The 24,653-nt window shown below is 39.5% G+C and overlaps 1 protein-coding gene across 2 annotated transcripts in view; it reads left to right on the forward strand.

Moving 5' to 3' along the window:
• LOC136845315 (patatin-like phospholipase domain-containing protein 4) overlaps positions 1-24,653 on the forward strand; it is a 157,290-nt gene that overhangs the window by 51,862 nt on the left and 80,775 nt on the right. For both annotated transcript variants that reach the window (XM_067115530.1, XM_067115531.1), the window contains exons 2-3: positions 14,403-14,512; positions 18,372-18,504. In XM_067115530.1, coding sequence (XP_066971631.1) covers positions 14,403-14,512; positions 18,372-18,504 — 243 coding nt within the window. The remainder of the gene's footprint in view (positions 1-14,402; positions 14,513-18,371; positions 18,505-24,653) is intronic.

Genomic DNA, 24,653 nt, shown 5'->3' on the forward strand with positions numbered 1-24,653 from the left:
ACAACAAAATGACGAAAGAATTTCTGAAATTTTCAGCCGAGTTACCGCGCGGACGTAAGGAAAAAGTTTTTTTCAAAAATTCACCATAAATTGAAATATTTTGCTAGAAACTTCCAATTTGTTGCAGAATAAAGGTAAATGATTGAATCGACCATTTCGGTCGAGTCAAAGTTGACCGAAGGTTGAAATTTTTTGTAGTCGACGTACGGTACGTCCACTTGGCACCCAACAGACAATTTTAGTCGACGTATGATACGTCCAGTAGGCGTTTAAGGGTTAAGAGGAGTCTCATATAGGGAATATATGCATAATCACATATAAAATAAAACATGTATAATATACATACATACATATACGCATACAGTTGACACCAGGATTTGCAAGGGATAGGGACCACAACCCCCTACAAATAGCTAAAATCTGCGAATACTTGACACCCCTCTAAAAATGCTTATAGCTGCCTACTTTGATAGTTCAGATATCAGAAAACCCCTCTAAAAATGCTTATACCTGACTATTTTAATAGTTTTTTCATGAAAAATGTATTTAGTCAACAAAAATAATATGAAAATACAGTAATTATATATCGAATATTTCTCTTTGAATGGGCGAATTTCCTATGAATATTGTGGATATACATTCCACAGAAAAATCCGCGAATATGTGAAGCCGTGAAGAGTCCCGTCTACCTAACAAACATGTAGCTGCTCTAAATTACATTCCTCCCCGAGAGTCGTTGCAAAGATGAAATGTCCATCTCTGTCACGTCCCCAACAGAGGAACCTATGCTTTAGATTCCCAAGACTGGGACATTCGACCAGCAAATGTCTCACAGTCGAGGGCACAGTACAGTCATTTCAGAATGGAGGGTTTTTCGCCATACATCAAGAACCCATGAGAGTCTTTATGTCCAATCCTAAGCCTGCACAACATCATTTCTTGTCTCCTTGGCACTTAAGGATATGACCAAGGAGACACTGATGACGTAATACTATGCATTTTTTGATTCATTAAAATATTTTCCCAAAGGGACTGCCAAATCTTTTTAATTTTATAATCTACTAGAGGATATATATATCCTGATATGGTAGTACTGTAGACATCTGGGTTCTGGGGAGGTGACTACTGACTTAGCAAGTTGATCAGTTTGGTCGTTTCCAACCACTCCAACATGGGAAAGCACCCAGCAAAAATTTATTCCTTCACCTGTTCTTTCCACTAAAAGCAGCCATTCCAGTATCTCTAAAATCAGATGGTTTAAAGAGTTATAAGATTCCAATGACTGAAGAACATTTCTAGTCACAATACTGTATCTCTAAAATCAGATGGTTTAAAGAGATAAGATTCCAACGACTGAAGAACATTCCTAGTCACAATACTATATATGATAAAACTAATCCCATTCCGAGTTAAAATTTCCTTTAAGGCCTTTAAAATTGCATGCAGTTCTGCTGTAAAAATAGATGCAACACATGATAATCTCCCACTTCTTTCTATATCAGGGAAGGCCGCTCCAAAGCTGATGCCAGCATCTGACTTTGAGCTATTTGTGAAAATTGCAACGGAGTTATCATGTTGCGAGGAATGATCTAAGAATATTGACTGCGTTGCCTCATTGGACATTTCTGCCTTGTAAAATTGAAATATCTACACCATTCAACCTCTAGAAGGTTCCAGGGGCTGTTAACCAAATACCTAGCTGCTAAAATCTCCATCCTTGGCATGTTTAATTACCTGATAATACATTTTACTCTAAAAGTAGATGGTTGACATTGCTTGGGGTGATTTTCATAAAATTGCCAATGCCTTTCATTTCTAATACAAATACTGGTTAAAGACTTATGGAGCCTCTGAAATCTGTACTAGCTCCAAACCAGCAGATTTTGGTAATGTAGATCAAGAGGCATCTCACCAGCATCTACAAGCATGCTCTCAGTGGGAGATGATTTAAATGCTCCTGTAGCTGCTGTTATTCCTCCATGATGGATGGAATTAAGCATTTTAAGGCTATTAGGCTTTGCTGAGGTGTACATTTCACATCCATATGTTAATTTTGAAAAGACAACATTTGTACTGTATAGTCTTAGCATCTAAGTTTGGTCTGCACCGCATAAAGTGTGGGATAGGATTTTCAGCACATTCATTGCTTTCAAGCATTTTGGCTTGATGTACTTCAGATGTGGAATCCAAGTCAACTTGCTATCAAAAATCAACCCAAGAAACCTTTTTTCACCAACACATGGGATTCACTGCCCGTGTATGAACAGATCTGGATCACAATGGAATCCTCTTATATGGCAAAAGTGCATGGTCACCATTTTACAAGCAGAGAATCTAAAACCATTCTTCTCAGCCTGCTTTACTGTATTATCAGTGCAGAGCTGAAGACGGCGTTCAGCCACTGTCATCCTTGTTGTTGCAAAAGTTATTGAAAGGTCATCAACAAAAAGAGTATAAGCTACATCTGGGGGAATTATTTTGGATGCCCTATTGATTGCTAAGGCAAACAAGGTTCCACTTAAAATGCTTCCTTGTGGCACTCCTTCCTGGTTGAATTCATCTGACATTGTTGCTCCAACTTGAACCTGAAACGACCTATTTTTAAAAATGCCTTGATAAATCGAGGCAAATTGCCTCTCAGGTTATGTTCGTAAAGAACCCTCAGAATGCCAGATCTCCATGCTGTATCATAAGCCTTCTCAAGATCAAAGAAAACTGACATAATGCTGCTTGTTAGCAAAAGCTTCACATATTGAAGATTCCATTTGAAACAATACATCAGTTGTGGAGTGCCTACTTCAAAAACCACAGTGAACAGGCGACAGATATTTACCACGTTCCAAGTACCGCATCAAACGTATTCACCATTTTTTCCATCTTACACAGTGCAATGGGATGATAATTTTCTGTCTTGAATTCGTCTTTCCCTGATTTCACGAATGGCAGTAATTTTAACATCTAAAGCTTAGGGAGGATATGTTCTCAGAAAATTCAGTTAATAAGGCTTAATTTGAAAAGTCTGGTATTTTTAAGGGTATGCTTAATCACTGAAAATGTTATGTCACCCAGTCCAGGAGCTGATTCATCACATTTACTTAGGCTGATTCAGATTCTCTCATAGTAAAAGGTACATTGTACTGTTTATTCCTTGATGTATTAAAATAAATTTCTACCTGTTCCATTAGCCTTCTTTGAGCTGAATATAGTCTGTCATCATTTTTCTTTGCAACATTTGCAAAATGATTAGCAAACTTATATGCCACTAACTGTGGATCTGCTACTTCACAACCATTGATCTGGAGGTTGACAAGGAGTAAATTTGCTTGCTATTTTCTAACTCTCTTCCAAACTAAAGTCAAGGGTGTTTTTGACTTTAGTGAAGACATGAAAATTGTCCAAGATTCCTTTCATGCCTTTTTAATTTCCATGCGGAAATGAGCTCTTGCTTTTTGAAATTCAAGGTGGTAATACGTACTCACATTTTCATCTGAGGTATCTGGTGAAAGCTGACCTCATAGTTCTATGAGTTTCCTGTCATTTACACAAGTCCACCATGGAACTGGTCATTGGATAAATATGCCTGAAGTCCTAGGTATATACTGTAGACTGAAGACCAGCTGAAAATATAATTGTATTAAAAAAGTCAAGAGCTTTATCTACAGAGGGAGAGTCATCAACAGTGTCATCTATTGAGGAGCTGTGTTCCTGAAAAGTTGCCCAATCAGCTTTACCAGTGTATAATTTAGATAGTCTTGAAGATGGAGGATTTGACTCTGCCCTACTTACGAATTTTCAACTTATGAACTTTCGGAGATACAAACAGACATGAACTTTCAGAGATACGAACTGACAGGGGTCACAAATTAAAATTGTGTTTGGAGTACTCCCCTTTGCCACCCATAAATTAAAATTTTTCTCTGGGTGCCTGTACTGCTAGTAAAAATTTTTGCAAAGAACAGAGGAACATGAGGAAGAAAAAGAACCTGTTCCTGTAACTCCTTCCCTGATTACCCCAAGTATTCTCATGAGTAACTACCATGTATTCTTACAATCATGAGAATATTTGTTCATACAGTACTCTTAAAATATTCCTACTTATTTCTGTCTTCTCGATTTAACTCAGTCTGTGGTGAATACTCATCTTCTAAATTTCCCATTTTCTGTATTCAGTATATTTTTTAAATCATGTAAAGTGAAGAAAGTAAAATTTGATATAAGTAACTAACCAAGTAATTACATAGCTATAGTTTCTGAGTTGCGCAGCGGGTTTTTTTTAAAAATTGTGGTAGTGCTTCAGTTGTTTTGTGTAGGTGACTAACCCCACCCACTATCGAGAGTACTGGGAACGACTTAGCAGATAATTACATTTGTGTTTCTGCCGGCTCTCGAGTAAACATTGGGTTGTTTGCAGCAGCTATATCATGGGTTTTGGTTGTATTCATTGAATTTCTGTGAAGTATTTCCGATTTATTTTAAGTAGCCTTCAAGCACTGATCAGCTTTTAGGATCAGGATTCTAGTTTTTTTTTTTACATATTATGTCTGATTCTAGTTCCTCTAGTCTTCACTATAGTGAAGGTTGTGAAACCAGATTAATTAAATCTTGCTATGATGCTCATACAATTTGCAGTAAGTGTAGAGGGCAGGAGTGTAGTAGAGAGTAAACTTGTGCTGAATGTAATGACTGGGATGAGAAAAAGTGGAAAGTTCTTAAATCTCACCTAGATAACTTAGGGATAGGAAGAGGAAGGCGACCTCTAGAGCCAAGAGATGTAGCCTAGAAACTACTAAACCTAGTTTAGAAGGTAGTCCTGCTATTCCTGTTACTCCTATTCCTGCTTTTTCTCCTGTTCCTAGGCCTCCAACTATGCATCCACATACTCCTGCACCTGGCTCCCTTGCCTCCGACCCCAATACCATCACTAGTACAGAGTCTAGGTTTGATCAAAAGATAAATTTGGTTGTGAATACAGTGGCAGAGTTAGGCTTATCTCTCAAATTAGTGATGGATAAAGTGTTCGCAGACAAAGTGACAGGTGGTAGTGTTGTGCAAGTGGAGGAGGTGGCTACTCGTCCTGCTGGTTCTCCTAGATGAAGGTCACTGTCCTGCTCCCCTGAACTTGGGAGGAGACATACCAGAAGTCCAAGGGAGGCCGGTGGGGTTTGCCCATGGGTAGTCGCCCCCTCAGCGGAACCTGTTGCATGTTCCCAGGTATCAGCAGACGGCCGCTGGAAAGGCATCTCTCTGGACATTCATCAGTTGTCCTCCAGTTCTGAGTATTCAGGTGCCGATAGGAGGCACCGCAAGTGCTTTCTGGATTCGTCATGTCCGCTGAAGAGACATGCAAATGATGTTGGTCGCCATTCTTTGCTGCCTGTTAAGTCGTATCAGAAGGCTAGTCTCAGCCCACAGCCTTCCTGTAGTTATGCTGTAGATCCCTCTGTCCCTACCCCGGTCCACCTTCCACATAGGACAGTCCAGAGGCCTTCTCTCTGGAGCGCCCTGTTGAGCACCCTTCCTTGGCCCCCAAGCGGCCAACAAACCCTCACGTGGCCGTCATCGTCCAAGCACCTGGCTTCTCTAGAGCACTTGGCGCCACTTCCTGAGCACCTGGTGCCAACTCCTGAACACCCAATGCCAGCTCCCAAGCACTTGGCGCCAGTACCCTAGCGCCCGGCGCCAACTCTTTAGTACTAGTCACCAGTTTCTGAGCAACAAGTGCCTGCTTCCAGACATGGGTCTCCTTTGGATCAAGACGAACCATCTTTGGCCCCAATTAAACAGCATTTGTCTGAAACAATGAGCTTACTGAAGAAAGCTCCCTCCGTCTCCAAGACTGAACATGATATGTCCCTGTCTCCTGTCTCCTGAGAAGAACAGCATTTTGAGCAAGAGCCTGCTCCTCCTTCGCCCTATGCAGCTCTTCTTCAGTTTCTGCTGGTGAATTTTCCCACCTTTTTTGCACCAGCTGCCCCGGTCTTGCCTGCCTCAACCATTTTGATGAGTAGTCATCTGGATGATAGAACAAGACTCCCCAAAATGGTACTTTCTTCATCTTCTAAGAATGCCCTTAACAATATAGGGAATTGGCATTCTGCTGAGAGGGAGCAAGGCAAAGCATCCTTTGCCTTTCCTCCCTCGCACTAAGTCTGTAGGAGATACCTATCTTACATCACTGGGGAAGCTCCATCTTTGGGAGTTGCTGCCTCCTCCCAAGGAGACTTCTCCAGCCTCATCGACTCTTTCCGACGTTCTGCGTTCTCGTCGGCAAAGATAATGTTTTTGTCAGTGGAACTAGATCACCTTGTTAAGGACCTCTTGAAGGTGTTCAAAGTCTTTAGCTTCTTGGACTGGACAGCTGGAGTACTGGCCAAGAAGATCGAAGATTTTAGGACCTACCAGGAGACATTGCCTTGGACTGGCTGGCAGTCCTGTTCTGTGCAGACAAGGTTATTAGGGATGGCTGTCTTGAGCTTGCTACTTTTTTCTCTATGGGAGTGTTGCAGAAGAGAGAACTCTGGTGCTCCTTTAACACTAAAGGAGTCACGCAGACCCAGAAGTTGGCCCTTCTGTTTTCACCATTGGATCCTCATCACCTCTTCCCCCAGGACATGATGGAAATTGCTTCACGCCTTCAAAAGAAGTCGACCCAGGATTTGCTGTTGCAATCTTCCAAATGCCCCAAGGATTCTTCTGCATTTGCTCCCAAGACGGCCCCTCCAGTACAGCAGCAGGATAGAAGTCTAAATACCTTGTTCAGGGACCAAGTACAGTAATTGGAAGTCTTTTGTGAGATGGTCTTTGTAGAGCAAAAGACTGCAGAAGGGAAGTAACAACTTCTATGCTGGAGTCAATCTTGAATCCATAAAGCAAGGTTTCCGTTAATGCTGCCTTTTATGCCATGATTGTTGTAACCACAAAGCGTTTGTCTTCAAAGAGGTATATCAGAAAATTTAAGTGTTTCTATAGAAATTTCAACTGGGCTGTCAGTATGGATATAATTTAACCATATCTTCCACACGGACTAGTATTGCCGGATAGATGATGTCTGTAATTTTTGCACTAGGTACCCAGCAATGTTGGGTGCGTAGATAATGTTTAAAAAATCCATACATGAAGGTCTCAGCTCAGAAAGGAGGATGCGTAAACGATTTTCCCTCTTACTTTCTGGGATAGAACAGCAGACAATAGTGGAATTGATCTTTTCGCCCATTGTTGAAGTGATAGGAACCAATGCCTGTTTGGCCAATTTTGGGCTATTAAGTAAGCTGTTCCTTTGAAGGTTAGGAGTTTGCTCAAAATCGAAATCTGGGACAATGGAGGAAAAAGATATGTCATCCTCCACTTGTTCCATTCTTGTAGGAAGGCATCTCTTGCTATTGCTTGACTGTCCAAGTTCATAGACACACATATTGGGAGTTTGTGATTCTCGTATGTGGCCAACAGGTCCACTTCCGGTTGTGGAAGCATGTTGGCTATTGTTTGAAAAGAGTGGTTGTCCAACCTCCACTCTCTTGAGTCTGCTGTTACGCTGAGAGACCCTGTGAGGTGAATTGCAGACAGATGCCACTTCTTTACTTGTGCCATCCGAAGGATGGCTAGCATTACTATGTTGAGAGGAGGTGGATGTGATCCCAATCTCTTGATGCAGGACATTGTAGTCATGTTGTCTACAACCAACAGAATATGTGTCTCTTCTGGAGGTTTGAGTATCTTGAGAGGCAAAAGGACAGCCATCAGTTCCAGGAAATTGATATGACAATTCCTCAGAGTAGCTGACCACCTCCCTGCCACCTGATGATCCTCCCGTTGTCCTCCCCAACCTGTCAACAAGGCATCTGTGTCTATTGTCACTCTTACAGATGGAGTCAGGGTGACCTGTTTCGCCAGAGATTCCTTCCGGGTCCAAGGCCAAAGTATCTCCCCAACTTTCTGATTCTTTTGGTGAGATTGGTCTCGCATCTTTTTTCTTGTGTGCCATAGCCAAAAATTGTTCACGTTTTTCAATTGCAATCTGAGTATTGGACCTATTACTGATGCGAACTGCAGCAGACCCATCATGCATTCTAATTGCCATCTGGAAACTCTGGGCTGTGCTAGGAACCTTTTGAGGTTTTTCCTTAGTCTGTTCAGAGTTTTGATGGGGAGAGACAAGAGGCCCTGAAGAGTATTCCAACACAGTCCCATCCACTGAAAGCTGGGCGTGAGGCGGGATTTTTTCCAATTTATTATAAAACCTTTTGACTGGAGTCTGTTGACCATCAGCTCAGTGGTCTGGTAAAACTAAGGTATACTTAGTGCTCATAGGTTTTGCAAGCACTCTTTTCTTGTGGACCCCCAGATTAACCAGTCATCTAGGTAAGCTAATAGTTGTATTCCTTCTTTCCTGAGTTCCTGGACAACTACTGTTGCTAATTTTAAAAAATTTTTGGGGCAATCTTTAGCCAAAAAGGCATGACTTGGAACATGTATGTATCTTTCCCCATCCAGAACCCTAGGAAGAGGTGAAAGGGAGCGGCAATATTTCAATGCATATTCAATACAGTATTTAGGTACAGTACTTAGCTGTTCCCTGCACTTGAGAATGTACCAATGTCACCTCTATCTACGTTAACAGAAAACAGTAAGGCTTGAATACTGTTGTATGAAAGAAAATGTACGTGCCTGAATATAGGGATAACTTAATTAGTTTTCTCCGTGTTAAGATTACAGTAGCAGTTGTAGGAGTGTTTGTGCATAGCTGTAAGCCATATATTTTTAAGGGTACAGTAATGTTTTAAGATGACTTTGAAATGATAAAGTGTTTTAGGATGATAGTTTAAGGTATATTTGGTGTTTGAACTATTCAAATAGGCAATTGTGAGCATTTTTGAAGGGGAGTTCCAACGTATCATGAGTGGTTGTGGTCCCTAACCCCAGCGAATACTGGAGTCAACTGTAATTCTAACCATTGAGAGAAAAAATTTTTGTTTTTGCACTGTAATATTAAGACATAAAAAAAAGTAGAGTAACTGTACCACCAAGCTAAAATTCTAAACTTTGATAAGTGCAGTGTGCTAGAATTTGCACCCCTGCAGTAGAATTAATGTTTGTAGGGAAATGAAGCCTGATAGAACATTAAGTCTTGTTGTCATTTTAGTGTTTTATCTGTGGGTTTTATATAAGTAACTTACCAAGTAATTACATAGCTATTGGTTCCCTAACCTACGGCAGCTTAGAAATTTAAAATTCGCGCGGTGGCGCTGTTATCGTTGGTTTGTAAGTGACAACATCCTGCCACCATCCGGGACTCGAGGAAACAAACACAAACTAGAGGATAGCTCAATTCGTTTTCTGCCGGCTTCCGGTTAACAGTGGAAGTTTTAACGCAGCTGCTGCTTCGCCTTTTGGCTTTACTTTACATGAATTTGGTGAAGTACTCAGAATTTGTTGCTTTGTGGCTTGCTGCCATTGTTGAATTGTCGTTCGGGTTAACTTTAGTTTATTTAGTTAACGATGTTGGATTCCAGTTCGTCTAGTATTCGCTTTTGTTCCAAGGGTTGTAGAGCTAGGCTAACTAAGCTTTCATACGATTCTCATACAAAATGCACTAAATGTAGGGGGCAAGAATGTAGTAAGGATAATACTTGCATAGAGTGTCAGGATTGGGAGGATAAGAAATGGAAAACATTGAAATCTCATCTAGACAAATTAGAAAGGGATAAGAAGAGGAAAGCAGCCATTAGGGCTGAAAGTAGGGCTAATACAGAGTCCATTCTTTTGGAAAATGTAGGGGATGGCAGAACTATCACTCCTCCAGTTCCTCCTCCTCCTCCTCCTCCTATCTTAACTCCTCCTTTTACCATCTGCTCCTGTTCCAGGTTTCCATGATTCCGCTCTTAGTGTCATTGCCAGCCTCGAATCTAGGTTTGATCAGAAATTTACTGTATTATCTAGTACCATTATGGAAATGGGGTCAGCTGTTAAATCTCTAATGGAAAAAAATGTAAGTGTTGACAGTGCAGTGAGAAGTGATAGTGCTGTGAATATTGAGGAGGTGGCTGTCCGTCCCACCAGTGCTCCTAGACGAATGTCACTGTTCCGCTCCCCTGCACCGGGGAGAAGATATATGGAGGTCCAAGGGAGGCTGGCGGGGTTTGCCCACGGGCAGTCACCCCCTCCGTCGAGCCTGTCGTGTGCTCCCAGGCTTCGACTAAACGTCATTGGAAAGGCGTTCCTGTGCATCGACTTTCTGATTCGGGATCTTCCAGTCTGCACCAGAAGCCATATCGCTACTCTTCTTCTTCGCACCCACTCAAGAGACATGCGAATATTAGCGATTCTTCTCCCATGGCTGTCAAGAGGTACAGAGAGACTATCCCTCAACCTTCCTGCAGCTTTCAAGTTCAGCCTGCTTCTCCTGCTCATCTTCGTTATTTCTTTGAAGACAGTCTGAGCGCTATAAGTGTGCTGAGCGCCCATCTTCTTCCGAGCGCCAAGCGCCCGCCGACTCGTGCCAGACTTCCACTGATGAGCGCCCGGCACCCACCGACTCATGCCAGAATACCGCCGATGAGTGCCAGAATTCCGCCAATGGGCACCTGGCGCCCGCCGATATACACCAGAGTTCCGCCAATGAGCTCCGGGCGCCCGCCGTCTCACGCCAGACTTCACCTCTAGAGCGCCCGGCGCCTACTCCCGGACTTTCAACGCCCACAGTGGAATTCCCAGCTCCTTCTTTGGCTATTCCGCCTTCTTCGGCCCAGGAAGATTCTTTAGCCCCCACTCAAGTGCCAATTGTCAGAGCTTGTGGGTCTTTTGAAGAAATCTGCATCTGCTCCAGTGTCCAAGGATAAATCATTGTCTCCTATCTCTTCGGAGGAGGAAGAGATTGTCCAGGATACGGTTCCCACTTCTTCCTACTTGTCTCTCCTGCGTTTCCTCCTGGAGAATTACCCGGACTTCTTCATGCCTGCTTCGCCTACTTCTCCAGCTTCTACCTACCTCATGAAAAAGCATCTGTCAGAAGGTACCAGACTACCCAAGCTTGTTCTTTCTTCCACCTCGAAGAAAGCTCTCAAGGAAGTTCATGCCTGGCAGGCCGCTAAGAGAGACAGGGCAAAGCGACTTGTGCCTTTCCGCCCAGCAAATTGTTGAAGATGAGATACTCTTACTATGCCACCAGGGAAGCTCCTTCCTTGGGAGTTCCTGCCTCCTCCCAGGGGGACTTCTCTGGTCTGGTGGATTCATCCCGTAGAAAGGCTTTATTGTCGGCCACGATAATGTTTTCCTCAGCCGAACTAGACCACCTTATCAAGAATTATTTTTAAGGTGTTTGAGATATTTAGTTTCCTAGATTGGGCCATCGGGGCACTGGGGAGTAAGATTGAAGATGAGATATTTAGTTTCCAAGATTGGGCCATCGGGGCACTGGGGAGTAAGATTGAAGACTGCCCGGATTTAGCTGAAGACCTTGCCTCTGATTGGCTAGGAGTTATTTCATGCTCAGACAGAGCAATTAGAGATGGCTCTTTCGAACTTGCCTCCCTTTTTTCTATGGGTGTCCTTAAAAAGAGGGAGCTCTGGTGTTCGTTCACCTCGAAAGGAGTCTCGCCGACTCAGAAGTCAGCTCTACTCTTCGCTGCCTTAGACAAGTCTCAACTCTTTCCTCAACACATAGTGAAGGATATTATTTTAGAGTTACAGAGCAAGTCCACCTCTGACTTGTTGACTCAGTCCACTAGACATCCTAAGGAGCCTGTGCTTTCCTCATCTAGATCATTCTCCCCTCTTCAGTCTCAACCCTTTCGTGGAGGGAGAGTTACGACCCAGCCTCGACCTAGATCAAACTTCCGACCTCCTACAAAGTCCATTAAGAGGTCTTCTTTCAAATCCACCCCCAAGAAGTGAGAAGTTAGTCCTCCGTGCCCAGGTAGGAGCCAGACTTCTACGTTTCTGGAGGGAATGGGAGAACAGAGGAGCAGACCCCTGGGTGATCAAGGTTCTAAAGGAGGGCTACTCCATTCATTTCGTAAAGACTCCTCCCTTAACTACATCTCCAGTTGCCTTGACAGCGTACTCAAAAGGTTCCACAAAGTTTTTGGCCATCTTTCAAGAAGTCGAACTACTTCTTTCCAAAGGAGTAGTGGAAGAAGTGCTGATGCCCTACTCAGGTTTCTACAATCGCCTTTTCGTGGTCCCAAAGGCTTTGGGAGTCTGGAGGCCCGTTCTGGATGTAAGCTCTTTGAATGTGTTCTGTCACTGAAGACATCCAGACTCAGTTTCACATGGAGACTGTTCGACGACTCCTCAAGCTCTGTCATGTCCTCAGTACAACAGGGGACTGGATGGTCACCCTGGATATGCAGGATCCTTCTGTTTTTCACGCCCCTGTTCATCCAGACTCACGGACAACCCGAACTGCCTTCAGACTGTCAGCCAGTTCCTTGCTCCTTCCTGCTAGGCAGTGCAGATTCCACCAAGAGCATTATCTGCTCTGGCTCTGACAGGCTTCAGATTGTCAAGCGCCTTGTTAGAGCAAAAGGGTTTTGAGACAAGCTGCAGAGGCAATCGTGAAATGAAGCTCAGACGAGCTTCTTCTACAAAGCTCCACCAAGGGATTACTAATCAAAATGAAGTCTTCAGAAGGTGGTGCAGCACAAAGCTCTACTAATCAAAATGAAGTCTAACATCTTCTTTTGAAACATCTATAAGCCAGATAGCCAATATTTTGATATTCCTAAAGTCCATCAGGAAGCTATCGACCTCTACCATCAGAGGGTATAGGTCGATGCTCAGCTCAGTTTTTAAGCACAGAGGAATGGACCTGTCTTCTAACCAAGATATCACCAACCTGATCAAATCCTTCAACACGTCCAAAAGAGATAGTTCTCCCAACGTCTCTTGGAACTTAGATGTTGTACTCAAGTGGCTCTCAGGTCCTCAATTCGAACCTCTTCGTTCTGTTTCCCCCAGGAATCTCACGAAAAGGACTCTCTTTTTAACGGCTCTCGCTACTGCCAAACGTATTAGCGAGTTACAAGCAATAGATAAGAGAATAGGCTTTGCACAAGAGGACGCAGTCTGCTCTCTTTCTCTTGGTTTCCTCGCAAAGAACGAGGACCCTTCTAAACCCTGGCCTAGGTCCTTCATCAAGAACCTTATGGATATCTTAGGACCTGAGAAAGAAGAAAGACTCCTCAGCCCAGTGAGGTCCCTCAGGTACTATCTTCAAAGGACCGAAAAGATTAGAGGACCTTCGAGCAACCTCTGGTGCTCTGTTAAAAACCCAGCTCACCCGCTCTCCAAAAATGCCTTATCCTTTTTTCTGAGAGATTTAATATTAGAAACCCACTCTCAGATCCAGGAAGAAGCTTTTCCTCTACTTAAGGTTAAGGCTCATGAAATTAGGGCAGTAGCAACTTCCCTCACTTTTAAACACAACTTGTCTCTTTCTTCAATCCTACAGTCGACATTCTGGAGATGCAAGTCCATATTCGCCTCACACTACCTCAAGGACATAGAAACTGTATTTGAAAATTGTAGCACTTTAGGATCTTTATCCGTGGCTGGCATGGTGCTGGGAGAGGAAGCATGAGGAATCTATCTGTTCCTTTGCTATCCACTCGCCTTGACTTAAGGTTTTGAGTCGTTGGGAAGCCTGGGGGTACATTGTACCTGGAGCACCCACCATTTCGTACTTTATCTTTGATAATGGTTGGGTTTTTTTGGTTTTTCTGTGGTGTAGGTGACAGTGTTTTCATTTGTATTCTGGTCTTTGCCCAGGGCAAGGGCATCTTTTAAAAACTTTGTCAGCATACAGTGTACTTCCTCCGCTGCAAAGTTTCCCACTATTGTAGTGGCGACCCTTGGCTATACTGCCACGTCCACTACAAGTTGAGAGAAGCGCCGACCAGAGGCAGTACCTTCCTGCAGCAGCTCTCTCAACAGTTAAGGAAACAAACAAACATTTATTCAATGTTAGCAACCTTTCTAGTTCAAACTCATTACTTAAATAATGTTTTGGAGTAGAATATGTCCATGCTCTTTCCCATCTCCTTACAATGTAGAATCAGCTATGTAATTACTTGGTAAGTTACTTATATAGAAATGACATTTTTATAATATACTTACCAAGTAATTACATGATCGGAGCCCGCCCTCCTCCCCTTGCATGAACATAAGAGCATAAAATGAATTGAGCTATCCCCTAGTTTGTTTCCTTGAGTCCCGGATGGTGGCGGGACGTTGTCACTTACACACCAATGATAACAGCGCCACTGCTCGAATTTTGAATTTCTAAGCTGCCGTAGGTTAGGGAACCAATAGCTATGCAATTACTTGGTAAGTATATATAAAACTTTATTTTATTATAAAAATGTCATTTTTATAATTTTTGACATTAATTAAATGTTTTTTCACAGGGTTGAGGTTACGTTTGAGACAGTAGATGGATCCTATACAGTCAAAGGAAAAGAAGGCGACAATCTTCTCGATGTTGTTATTAATAATGATTTAGACCTTGATGGTTTTGGTAAGTAAATATGTATATTCCAGTGAGTAGAATTTAGTAATGATGATATTGGAATCCATGCTGACAGTGATTGCTGTACTGAGATCAATTAACCCTGGTAGCTGTGAACATATTCTTATTAGGGTCTGAGTAGAATGCATTGTTTGCCTACTGTGAATTTTCTTAATTTTTCTATTACGTATTTTGTTAGTGTATGTAATGTACAGTATGCTCATTGTATGACAGACATTTTTTAAAACTGTAATTTTGTATTATTGTGATACATTATGGCTTATATGTCAGTATATCAGGTCTCTAAGAGAGAGGCATAGCTAAACAAAATTGTACAGGTGGTGGTTAAGTAAAGAAGAGAGCCTTAGGCTCTAGGAGAGGTAGGCAGGGTAAATGATATACAGATCTACCATCACTAATCCGGGACCATTGAGACCTGCAGGGTGCTGGATTAGTGATTTTGCCAGATTATAGAGTGGTTAGGTTAGAATACATTCATCCTACCTTTAAAATACCCTGTAAATCTGTACAAGTTGGTTAATAGGGGAAAAAAGAAACATTAAATGAAAATCAGGGGAAATTTTAATGAATCATGGCAAAATAAATGGTACAGGTAATTTTGTCGACATATACAAGAAGGTTCATCACTGCCGCTTCCAAAGTGAAGAGCTGGAATTTGCAACTAAGGGAAGGCCTGTCAGGATTCCCATCATCTCCATCTTGGAATGTTTTTTATGGGAATTTTTATATATTTTGTGCTATTGTCATTTATATTTTTACTGTATTTTCTCAATTTTTTATTTTTACAACCGAAAAAATAAATGCAATCATGTGCGTTGGGTACTTACAAACACAAACTCAGGTACGTAGGTATGTACAAACGCCCAAACTCATTCACTGGTGTTGGAGAAATTTATACAACTAGTTTAGGCTCATGTTCTTACACTTGATATTTTCCATTTATATTTTACGCTATTCTCATTTATATTTTTAATGCTTTTCCTCATTCTTTGTTTTAACAAAGCAAAAGATAAACGCAATTGTGTGTGTAGGGTACGTACAAATGCCCAAACTCATTTGCTGGTGTCAGAGAACTTGCTGCGGCTAGCTGTAGTTCTTGTTGTTACACTTATGATTTTTTAATTCATATTTTATGCTATTCTCATATATATTTTTAATGTATTTTCTCATTTTTTAATTTTACAACCCAAAGGATAAATGCAATCGTGTGCGTAGGGTACGTACAAATGCACAAACTCATTTGCTGGCGTCGGCGAACTTGTTGCATCTAGTTTTGGTTCGTGTTGTTACACTTATGATTTTCTTATTTATATTTTATGCTTTTCTCATTTATAATTTTACTGCATTTTCTCATTTTTTTACAATCCAAAAGATAAATGCAAATGTGTGTGAAGGGTACAAATGTACGTATGCACACATGTAGCGCCAACAAATAGTAGTGGCAGGTTGGTGTGGTGACCTGGGAAATTTGAAATTACACTTACCGAAATTAGCAACAGATTAGTGATGAGTACTTAGTGGTAGTTGAAGTATGCCTCAAACAGGTTACTTCATGATGTGCTTTTGTCGATTTCCTTTGGTTTAATGCATCTAGATTGATCCTAAAGTTGGTTGTATGGTTTAGTGCATGAGTTCTCAGAGTAAACAAGAAACTTCTTAGGTCCCCTGAATTTTGTACTGTGTAGGAGGGTAGGGTCTTACCCCCTACAGGCAAGCTTATATATATATTAACAAAACCCCATGACCAGGCAGACTTTAAGTCTGCCAATTAAAAAAAAATGAATGGAAAGAGGAAGTTATGCAGATGCTAATGCTATAAAAAGAAATTCCTAGAAATTTTCTGTACCTGCCACAGGAAGTTGAAAGTTAATATTTCCAACCCTGCATGGGGACTCTTTTCTGAGACACATAAAAATATGCTAATTTTAGCAAATTATATATATTCTTTCTAATATTTTCTTTATTTTGAAAAATTACAATTGCAGCTCACATAATGTCGTAAATGATAAGAACTAAAACCAGCAACAGTCCCTGAGTATATTTATGGACAAATTTATACAGGATGTACTGGGATGGGGAGTTGTAGTACCTTTTAGTGAGTTATACATGTTCTAAAACTTTTTTGTGCTTCATTTTGAAGAATTACAATCACTGCTTACATAATGTTGTAAAAGTTAAGAACAAAACCAGCACAGTCCCTGAGTATATTTATGGACAAATATCAATGAGATATACTGGGAAGGGGAGATGCAGTATGTACCTTCCCCCCATGAAATCTCATGGGAGACTAGTCTCCCGCTGTCACTAAGCTGAGGTGTGAGTGTTGCTATAAGAGTTGCTGTATAATTGTCTATGGACCAATCAAGTGACCTGAGTGTTTTTCCACGAAATCTATTCAAATATTGTGGCACAAAATAAGGATTATCATATTTGTATGCAGTCATTGGATATCATAATATACATCCCATCCCTAGGGGTAAACACAGGGACATCAGATACTAGTATAGCAGTCATTTCCTCTTGATTATAAATTCATATGAATCACTAGGTAGAATTTAATCTCCAAAAGTGCATTTTATGTCACATGAGATGGACACCTTGGAAATGACCTTCCAGCATTCTTGCCTGGTATCTTCATAGTAAGACCTTAATGCAGTTGCCTTGATTAAACTTCCACATCTAGATTGTTTCAAGGGAGAATGCTGCAAAGGCTTAAAAAAACTGTAAATTTGTTGGGAAGCCTGGCATTTCCTTGACTCCTATGGCTAAACTACCAAAATATTTGGGTTTATGTACTGTACTTCAAAATTTTTTGCAGCAATCTATGCATGTTTGTCCAATTTACTCCTTATGCCTAGAGTAAGAGCAATGACTAACATCTAAAAGGAAGAGGAGGGTAATCCAGTATCAGCCAGGAAATTGGGTGGGGATTGAGGTGAATCATATCTCTGGGATCTATAAAGTACAAGGTGGGTCCTTCCAAAGAACATCAGTGTAGTACCCCAGTGAGAGCAATTAGTTGATATTTGAAAAGTGAATAGGATTTCCTTTTATGCCTTTGTCTTGTTTTGGGGGGAATGGAACTACAACACTAATGGAAATAAGAAGTCTTCAAAGCAGCTTTGTGGTTGCCTCAACACTGCTCTAATGTTAAGGTGTGGCTTGCTCTAAGGGTTGTTTTCCAGGTAATAGGGTAGACCATTTTAAACTTTCATACACCTGAGCAGATGAGCAGTCAAGACACTGATGGTTACTTATTGAGCATAATCAAAAATTTTCTTCATCAGATACCAATAACCAATACTAATTTGATAACTGTCTCTGTTGGGTGGTGTTTAGCTCAACTGAGGACATGTGTGAGCTGCGTTGGAGCAAGAGCCCATGCCAGCACAAGGCTGGTGTAATCTAAAGCAAAAGAAAGTCAGGATGCAGTCATGGCATCCCACATAAATTAAGTTTTCCAATGGTGTACACTGTTGGTTTATCATTAGAAAACATGACAGTTTTTTTTCATACTTACAAGTTGTTATTTAATGCTTAATACTCTCCCTTCCTTACTGAGTTGTTCTTGCTCTCAGCTATTTTCAATATTGGAACAAAATTGAGTTGTTTTCCTGTGTTGGGGGTGATACCACTAACGCAGGTATTACCACTTCCTAGAATCAAATTCAAGTTTGGTATTCATGAAGACCAGTATTATTTTCATATTCATATTTGTAAATATCCTGGATTTTGTAAGAACCAGGAACTTACGTTGAAGAGTATCATAAGTATTGTTTTGTAATATTTGAAAGTTTTCTCAACTTTTTTATGTTTTGCTCCTTATTTTATCCCTGTTTTACTGTAGGTGCATGTGAAGGGACACTGTCATGTTCCACCTGCCATCTTATTTTTAAGAAAGAAGATTTTGATAAGATAGAAGATCCATGCACAGATGAAGAATTAGACATGTTGGATTTAGCATATGGTCTCTCTGATACGTAAGTATAACGAAGTGTATTTGTTTATTTCATTAGTTTTGCAATATTTTTTTTATGCTTGTGCTTCATTTCTAGCACATTAATTGTTTTAGTTCTGAACCGTACTTCTTGTAAATGAGGCATGTCCAAGGTAGAGGATGTCCAGATACCAAATTTTCAGCGTATAAAGCATGTTCCTACACAAATGCTCAATGTTTTGTATGTATGGTGTTCATTTTTACTACCAGTTGTAAGATTGTTTGACTGGGTGGTCCTAGGATATAAAGTACCAGGAACTTCCTTTTGCTTTGTAGCATTTTTCTTGTGTTTCTCAATGTTTAATTAAAGTAGCATATGTGTCTGGAGATAAACCATAAACACTTTCAATTGTTGTTTTCTTTCAAATGAAAGCAGGCAAAGATTTCGGCCTGTATTTTGTACAGATTAATGTTGAAGTTCGTGAATGCCACTTTGCTAACTTATGATCAGAATTGTACTCTATTTTACAGTGGTATATCTTTTTTGCTCATTTAATTTTCAGTGGTCATTATATCCATCTCAAAGCTGACAGCTTAGATTTCCTTGTAAAGAGTTGGTAATTTCTTTTGGTCTGCTGTGTGAATCATTCTTTCTTTGCAATATGATGATATCTGCTTTGTAATAACAGGAAAAAGCACTGTGCTATGTAGTTCTTACATGTTCCTAGTGCAGTAATAGCTTTTTGGCTTGTTTATTATTTTTATGCCTTTGAATGCAATCAATTTTGAAGTAGCTGTCCTTGTTAAGTGCACTGGAGTCCCCTCAGTAATTTCATTTTACAGTAGAGGACCTTGTATCCTAATCCATAGGGAACAAATGTTCAGAATGGCTGCTTTTTTTCATTATGGCCTAGGCTGGTTAAAACCATGTACAAGCCCAAGATATGATTATGATTATGCAGGCAGTCCCCGGGTATTGGTGGGTGTTCTGTTCCCGACGGTGTGACGATAACCGAAAATTGGCGATAACAGCATTTATTGGCATCGATAACCCGGGATTGGCGCTGATAACTGGGGATCGGCAGTGCTGTTAAGTGGGGATCGGCGCTGATAACTGGGGATCGGCAGTGCTGTTAAGTGGGGATTGGCGCCGATAAACGGAGATCAGTACATTTTGAGGCCGAAAATCCAGTTATTGTCGTTACTAGATAAGTGCCTTAAAACCGGATCGCTGATAACCGAGGCTGCCTATAACTGGGGACTGCCTGTATATAAGAGAGAATACACTGTAAGTTTAGAAAATATATGCTTGTAAATGGAAACTTTAACAAAAAATCATATTACGTTTAAAATGAGAAACCTATATCCTCTTGTGAATTCATGCTGACTAACCGCAGGTGGATTAGTTTTGAATATGTTCATATAATAAAGTATGTTGTATGGGTGTAAGCAAAATCTTAACAAAATCAAGTGAGCTAAGAGTACTGTATAGCTCAGAGGGTGCAGTTTTGCTGAAGATGTTGGACAGTTAGGTAGGAAGATGCCAAACAGAACAGATGAGAAGTAATAGGCAGAGTTTGGGTCCCAAAGGGTAACATCAAATGTAAAGGAAGAGCAAATGGAGAAGAGATATGTGCAGAGCTATAATGTGGTGGAAGGATATGTCTTAAAAGAACATTTCTTATGCCTTGGCCACATACTGGATTGCATGAGAGGGCAAGTAAGAGTACAGTATCATATTAATAAACAGAGAAGAAAATTATTATTCATTTTAAGTCTTATACAGTAAACCCCCTGTATTCGCGGTCTCACTATTCACGGACTCATGTATTCGCGGATTTCTCTGTGAAGGTATCTACCCATTATTCATGGAAAATTTGCCCATTCATAGTATTTTTCACTGAGAAATATTCGCTAATTACTGTATTTTCTTTTGTGATAAAACTATTAAAATACTCAGGTATAAGCATTTTTAGAGGGTTTTTTTTTGTGTTTAAACTATCAAATTAGGCAGTTCTAAGTGTTTTTAGAGGGTTTTAAGTATTCGTGGATAAGGGGGGTTTACTGTACTACTTTGTACAGCAGATATACTGGCACTCAAAACAAGAATACAGATTTTGAAGAACTTGATTGCATAATCTTCAGAGTAACCATTGGAATGGATTGGGAACATCATTTTACTAATGAGAAAGTTGCAGAGGGTGTGATTACAGAGTTATAAAAGATAGTTTAGCTAGACCACCAAGCTAAATTTCTAATTTTCATCGGGCTATTTAGAATGGGTCTTAAAAACTGAATATACTAAATATATTTTTGTTATCAAACAAATTGCCGCTATGTAGAGATTTTATACCTCTAATCCTGAATATGGGAAATTAAAAAACTGCTAATGATAATGATGATAGTGCAAAAGAAAGATTGCCATTGGTAGAGGGATTTGTATCTTATTAGTGGTTATGGCATTTACCACGTTGTTTCAGTTGATGTGTGATAATCAATACTGTAGTTAAAATAATTTCTGCAAATGAAAGTCCTTTTTTTTTATGGGCTTCATTTGGGGTATAATCAATGAAAGAATTAAACTTTGGGCTTTATGATGGTTTTCTCTGTAATGATGACCAGAAACTAAAGAAGAGGCAAGTAGAGTATACAAGAACTAGCTGGATATCTATAGCATTTATTGGGAACGTTAATTTTTGCCTATGGTTCCTTGTGCTTTGGTATGTTTCAGTGTTTTTTCACTGAAATTCTGCAACATAAGATATTTGGTATCTTTATGTTACATTTATTACTGTAGTGCTTGTCTTTCACTACTTATATAACAGTGTGTAAATTTTAATATTAGATAACAGTATTTTAGAAAATTTAGGGATGTTCAAGAACACAGTGCTCATTAGTAAGACAGTGTGTTGATGTAGATTTTGCCTGTAAAGTCTTCTGAAGTGTTTTAACAGTTCAGTTAATTCAAAGATTAATGGAATCAGGGGAATATGGTAAAGGTATTCACACAGGTGCTCACACTCAAGGTCCAGTCATTCACTCTCATGATTGTAATTATTAATGGAAAACAAAAAATGGGACACTATGCATTTCAGGCACTTTTGTTTTCACCCTGAGATGCCCAAGATAATAGAAATGGTTGGTTGTGTGGATCCTCTTAAGATAATTACAGAAATGATATTTTCATAATAAAATTAAGTTTCATATATACTTACCAAGTAATTACTTTAGTTATAGTTCATAACTCGTGCGGCAGCCTTTTATTTAATCCTTAAGGGACGGCATAATTTATCAATGTGCAGCACCCCAGACTGGGGAAACTTTGAGGTCGGCAAAATAAAAAAAAAATCACATCAATGGAAAGAGAATGACACCTACATTCACACTGTATAAATAAAAAATTCTAAAAAATTTTCCCTACCTTCTGCGAGAAGTTGAAAATGACTATTTACAACCCCTTGTGGGGCCTCATTTACAAAACAATCGTAAATTTTACCAACTTATATATGTTTTTTCTAATAAATAAGTTTTTGAGATTTTGTAAAATTATTATTACTGCTCACACAATATCAAAACAGATAAGAAATGAAAGCAGTAATAAATTTTTTGCATATTTGTTGTAAAATATTCATGTAAGTTTACGAGAAGGAAGAATCAGTAACTTTTTTTTTACTTTTACATGCTTTTCTAATATTTCTTTGCAATTTTCTTTGTAAAATTACATTTAAAACCGACATACTATCGTAAAAGACAAAAACAAAAAACAACAGCAACCCCTTTGTATATTTACAAGCAAATTTACAAAAAGACTCATGTGAGAGAGAGAGATGCAGTACCTTCTCCCTTGAAGTCATAAGCATTACTGATACTGGCCTAACTTCACGTCTGTATAAAAGTTGCCATTAGTGAATTTATAGCATATAGAAGTATTGGCACCTATGTTTCGAATCATTATTACCATAACAGTGGTGTGTAATTCTGCTTCACACTGAAGCGCAATCTGTCCACCTTCCCAAACCTGTTTTACTTCACACTGAAGCTCAATCCATCCACTAAGGGTTAAAAAATCGTGGTAGCACGTCGATTGTTTAGTGTAGGTGACAAGCCCCGCCCACTAACAAGAATACTGGAAATGACTTAGCAGAAAACCTCATTCTGTTTGTACCCTTATGTCCATGAGAGGGGAGGAGGGTGGGCTCTGATTCCACAATTACTTGGTAAGTATATATGAAACTATTTTATTATGAAAATGTCATTTTCATATAAGTAACTTACCAAGTAATTACATAGCTGAATCCCACATTGAATGGTGGTGGGATGCAGGGACATATTCTATTCCAAAACATCAAGGCATGGTAATGACTATAAAATAGAAAATTTGCTAGTATTGAAACAATACTTGTCATTTCCTTAACTGGTAAGAGGGCTACTGCAGGTGAATACTGCCTCTGGTTGATGCTCATCTTAACCTGGAGTGGCGTGGCAGTTGACCCATGGGTCGCCTCTACTTAACCCTTAAACGCCTATTGGACGTATCATACGTCGACTAAAATTGTCTGTTGGGTGCCGAGTGGACGTACCGTACATCGACTACAAAAAATTTCAACCTTCGGTCAACTTTGACTCGACCGAAATGGTCGAAAAACACAATTGTAAGCTAAAACTCTTACATTCTAGTAATATTCAATCATGTACCTTCATTTTGCAACAAATTGGAAGTCTCTAGCACAATATTTCGATTTATGGTGAATTTTTGAAAAAACTTTTTCTTATGCATGGGCTGTAACTCAGCCGAAAATTTCATAAATTCTTTTGTCATTTTGTCGTAATTTTTGCACTGTTCTATATTAGCCGTTACATAAAGTTTTATATATGAAAATGTGCGCAATTTCATGTACAATACAGCAAAATACAACCCATGGTTGTAGCTTTATCAGTTTGGAAATATTTTCATATAAACCATGATAACTGACAAAATTTCAACCTTTGGTCAACTTTGACTCGACCGAAATGTTCAAAAACACAATTTTAAGCTAAAACTCTTATGATCTAGTAATATTCAATCATTTACCTTCATTTTGCAACCAATTGGAAGTCTCTAGCACAATATTTCGATTTATGGTGAATTTTTTGAAAAAACTTTTTCCTTACGTCCGCCAGAAATTCTTTCTTCACGTTGTCGTAATGTTTGCACTGTTTTATATTAGTCGTTACATAAAGTTTTATATATGGAAATGTGCGCAATTTCATGTAGAATACAACAGAAAATAACTCATGGTTGTAGCTTTTATCAGTTTTGAAATATTTTCATATAAATCACGATAACTGCCAAAATTTTAAGCTTTGGTCAACTTTAACTCGACCGAAATGGTAAAAAACACAATTATAAGCTAAAATTCTTACATTCTAGTAATATTCAATCATGTACCTTCATTTTGCAACAAACTGGAAGTCTCTAGCACAATATTTCGATTTATGGTGAATTTATGAAAAAAAAATTTGTTTCCTTACGTCTGCACGTGGTAACTCGGCCGAACATCTCAGAAATTCTTTCATGTTGTCGTAATGTTTGCATCGTTTTACATTAGTCGTTACATAAACTTTTATATATGAAAATGTGTGCAATTTCATGTAGAATACAACCGAAAATAGCTCATGGTTGTAGCTTTTATCAGTTTTGAAATATTTTCACATAAATCACGATAACTGCCAAAATTTCAACCTTCGGTCAACTTTAACTCGACCGAAATGGTAAAAAAAACGCAATTGTAAGCTAAAACTCTTACATTCTAGTAATATTCAATCGTTTAACTTCATTTTGCAATAAATTGGAAGTCTCTAGCACAATATTTCGATTTATGGTGAATTTTTGAAAAAAACATTTTCCTTACGTCTGCGCGGTAACTCGGCCGAACATCTCAGAAATTCTTTCGTCTCATTGTCGTAATATTTGCACTGCTTTATATTAGTCGTTACATAAGGTTTTATATATGAAAATGTGCGCAATTTCATGTACAATAGAACAAAAAATAACTCATGGTTGTAGCTTTTATCAGTTTTGAAATATTTCCATATAAATCACGATAAATAGAAAAAATTCGACTTTTCGGTCAACTTTAACTCGACCGAAATGGTAAAAACTGCAATTGTAAGCTAAAATACTTACAGTCTAGTAATATTCAATCAATTAGC

Source organism: Macrobrachium rosenbergii, chromosome 13 (assembly GCF_040412425.1).
Source record: "Macrobrachium rosenbergii isolate ZJJX-2024 chromosome 13, ASM4041242v1, whole genome shotgun sequence".
NCBI classification, from domain to species: domain Eukaryota; kingdom Metazoa; phylum Arthropoda; class Malacostraca; order Decapoda; family Palaemonidae; genus Macrobrachium; species Macrobrachium rosenbergii.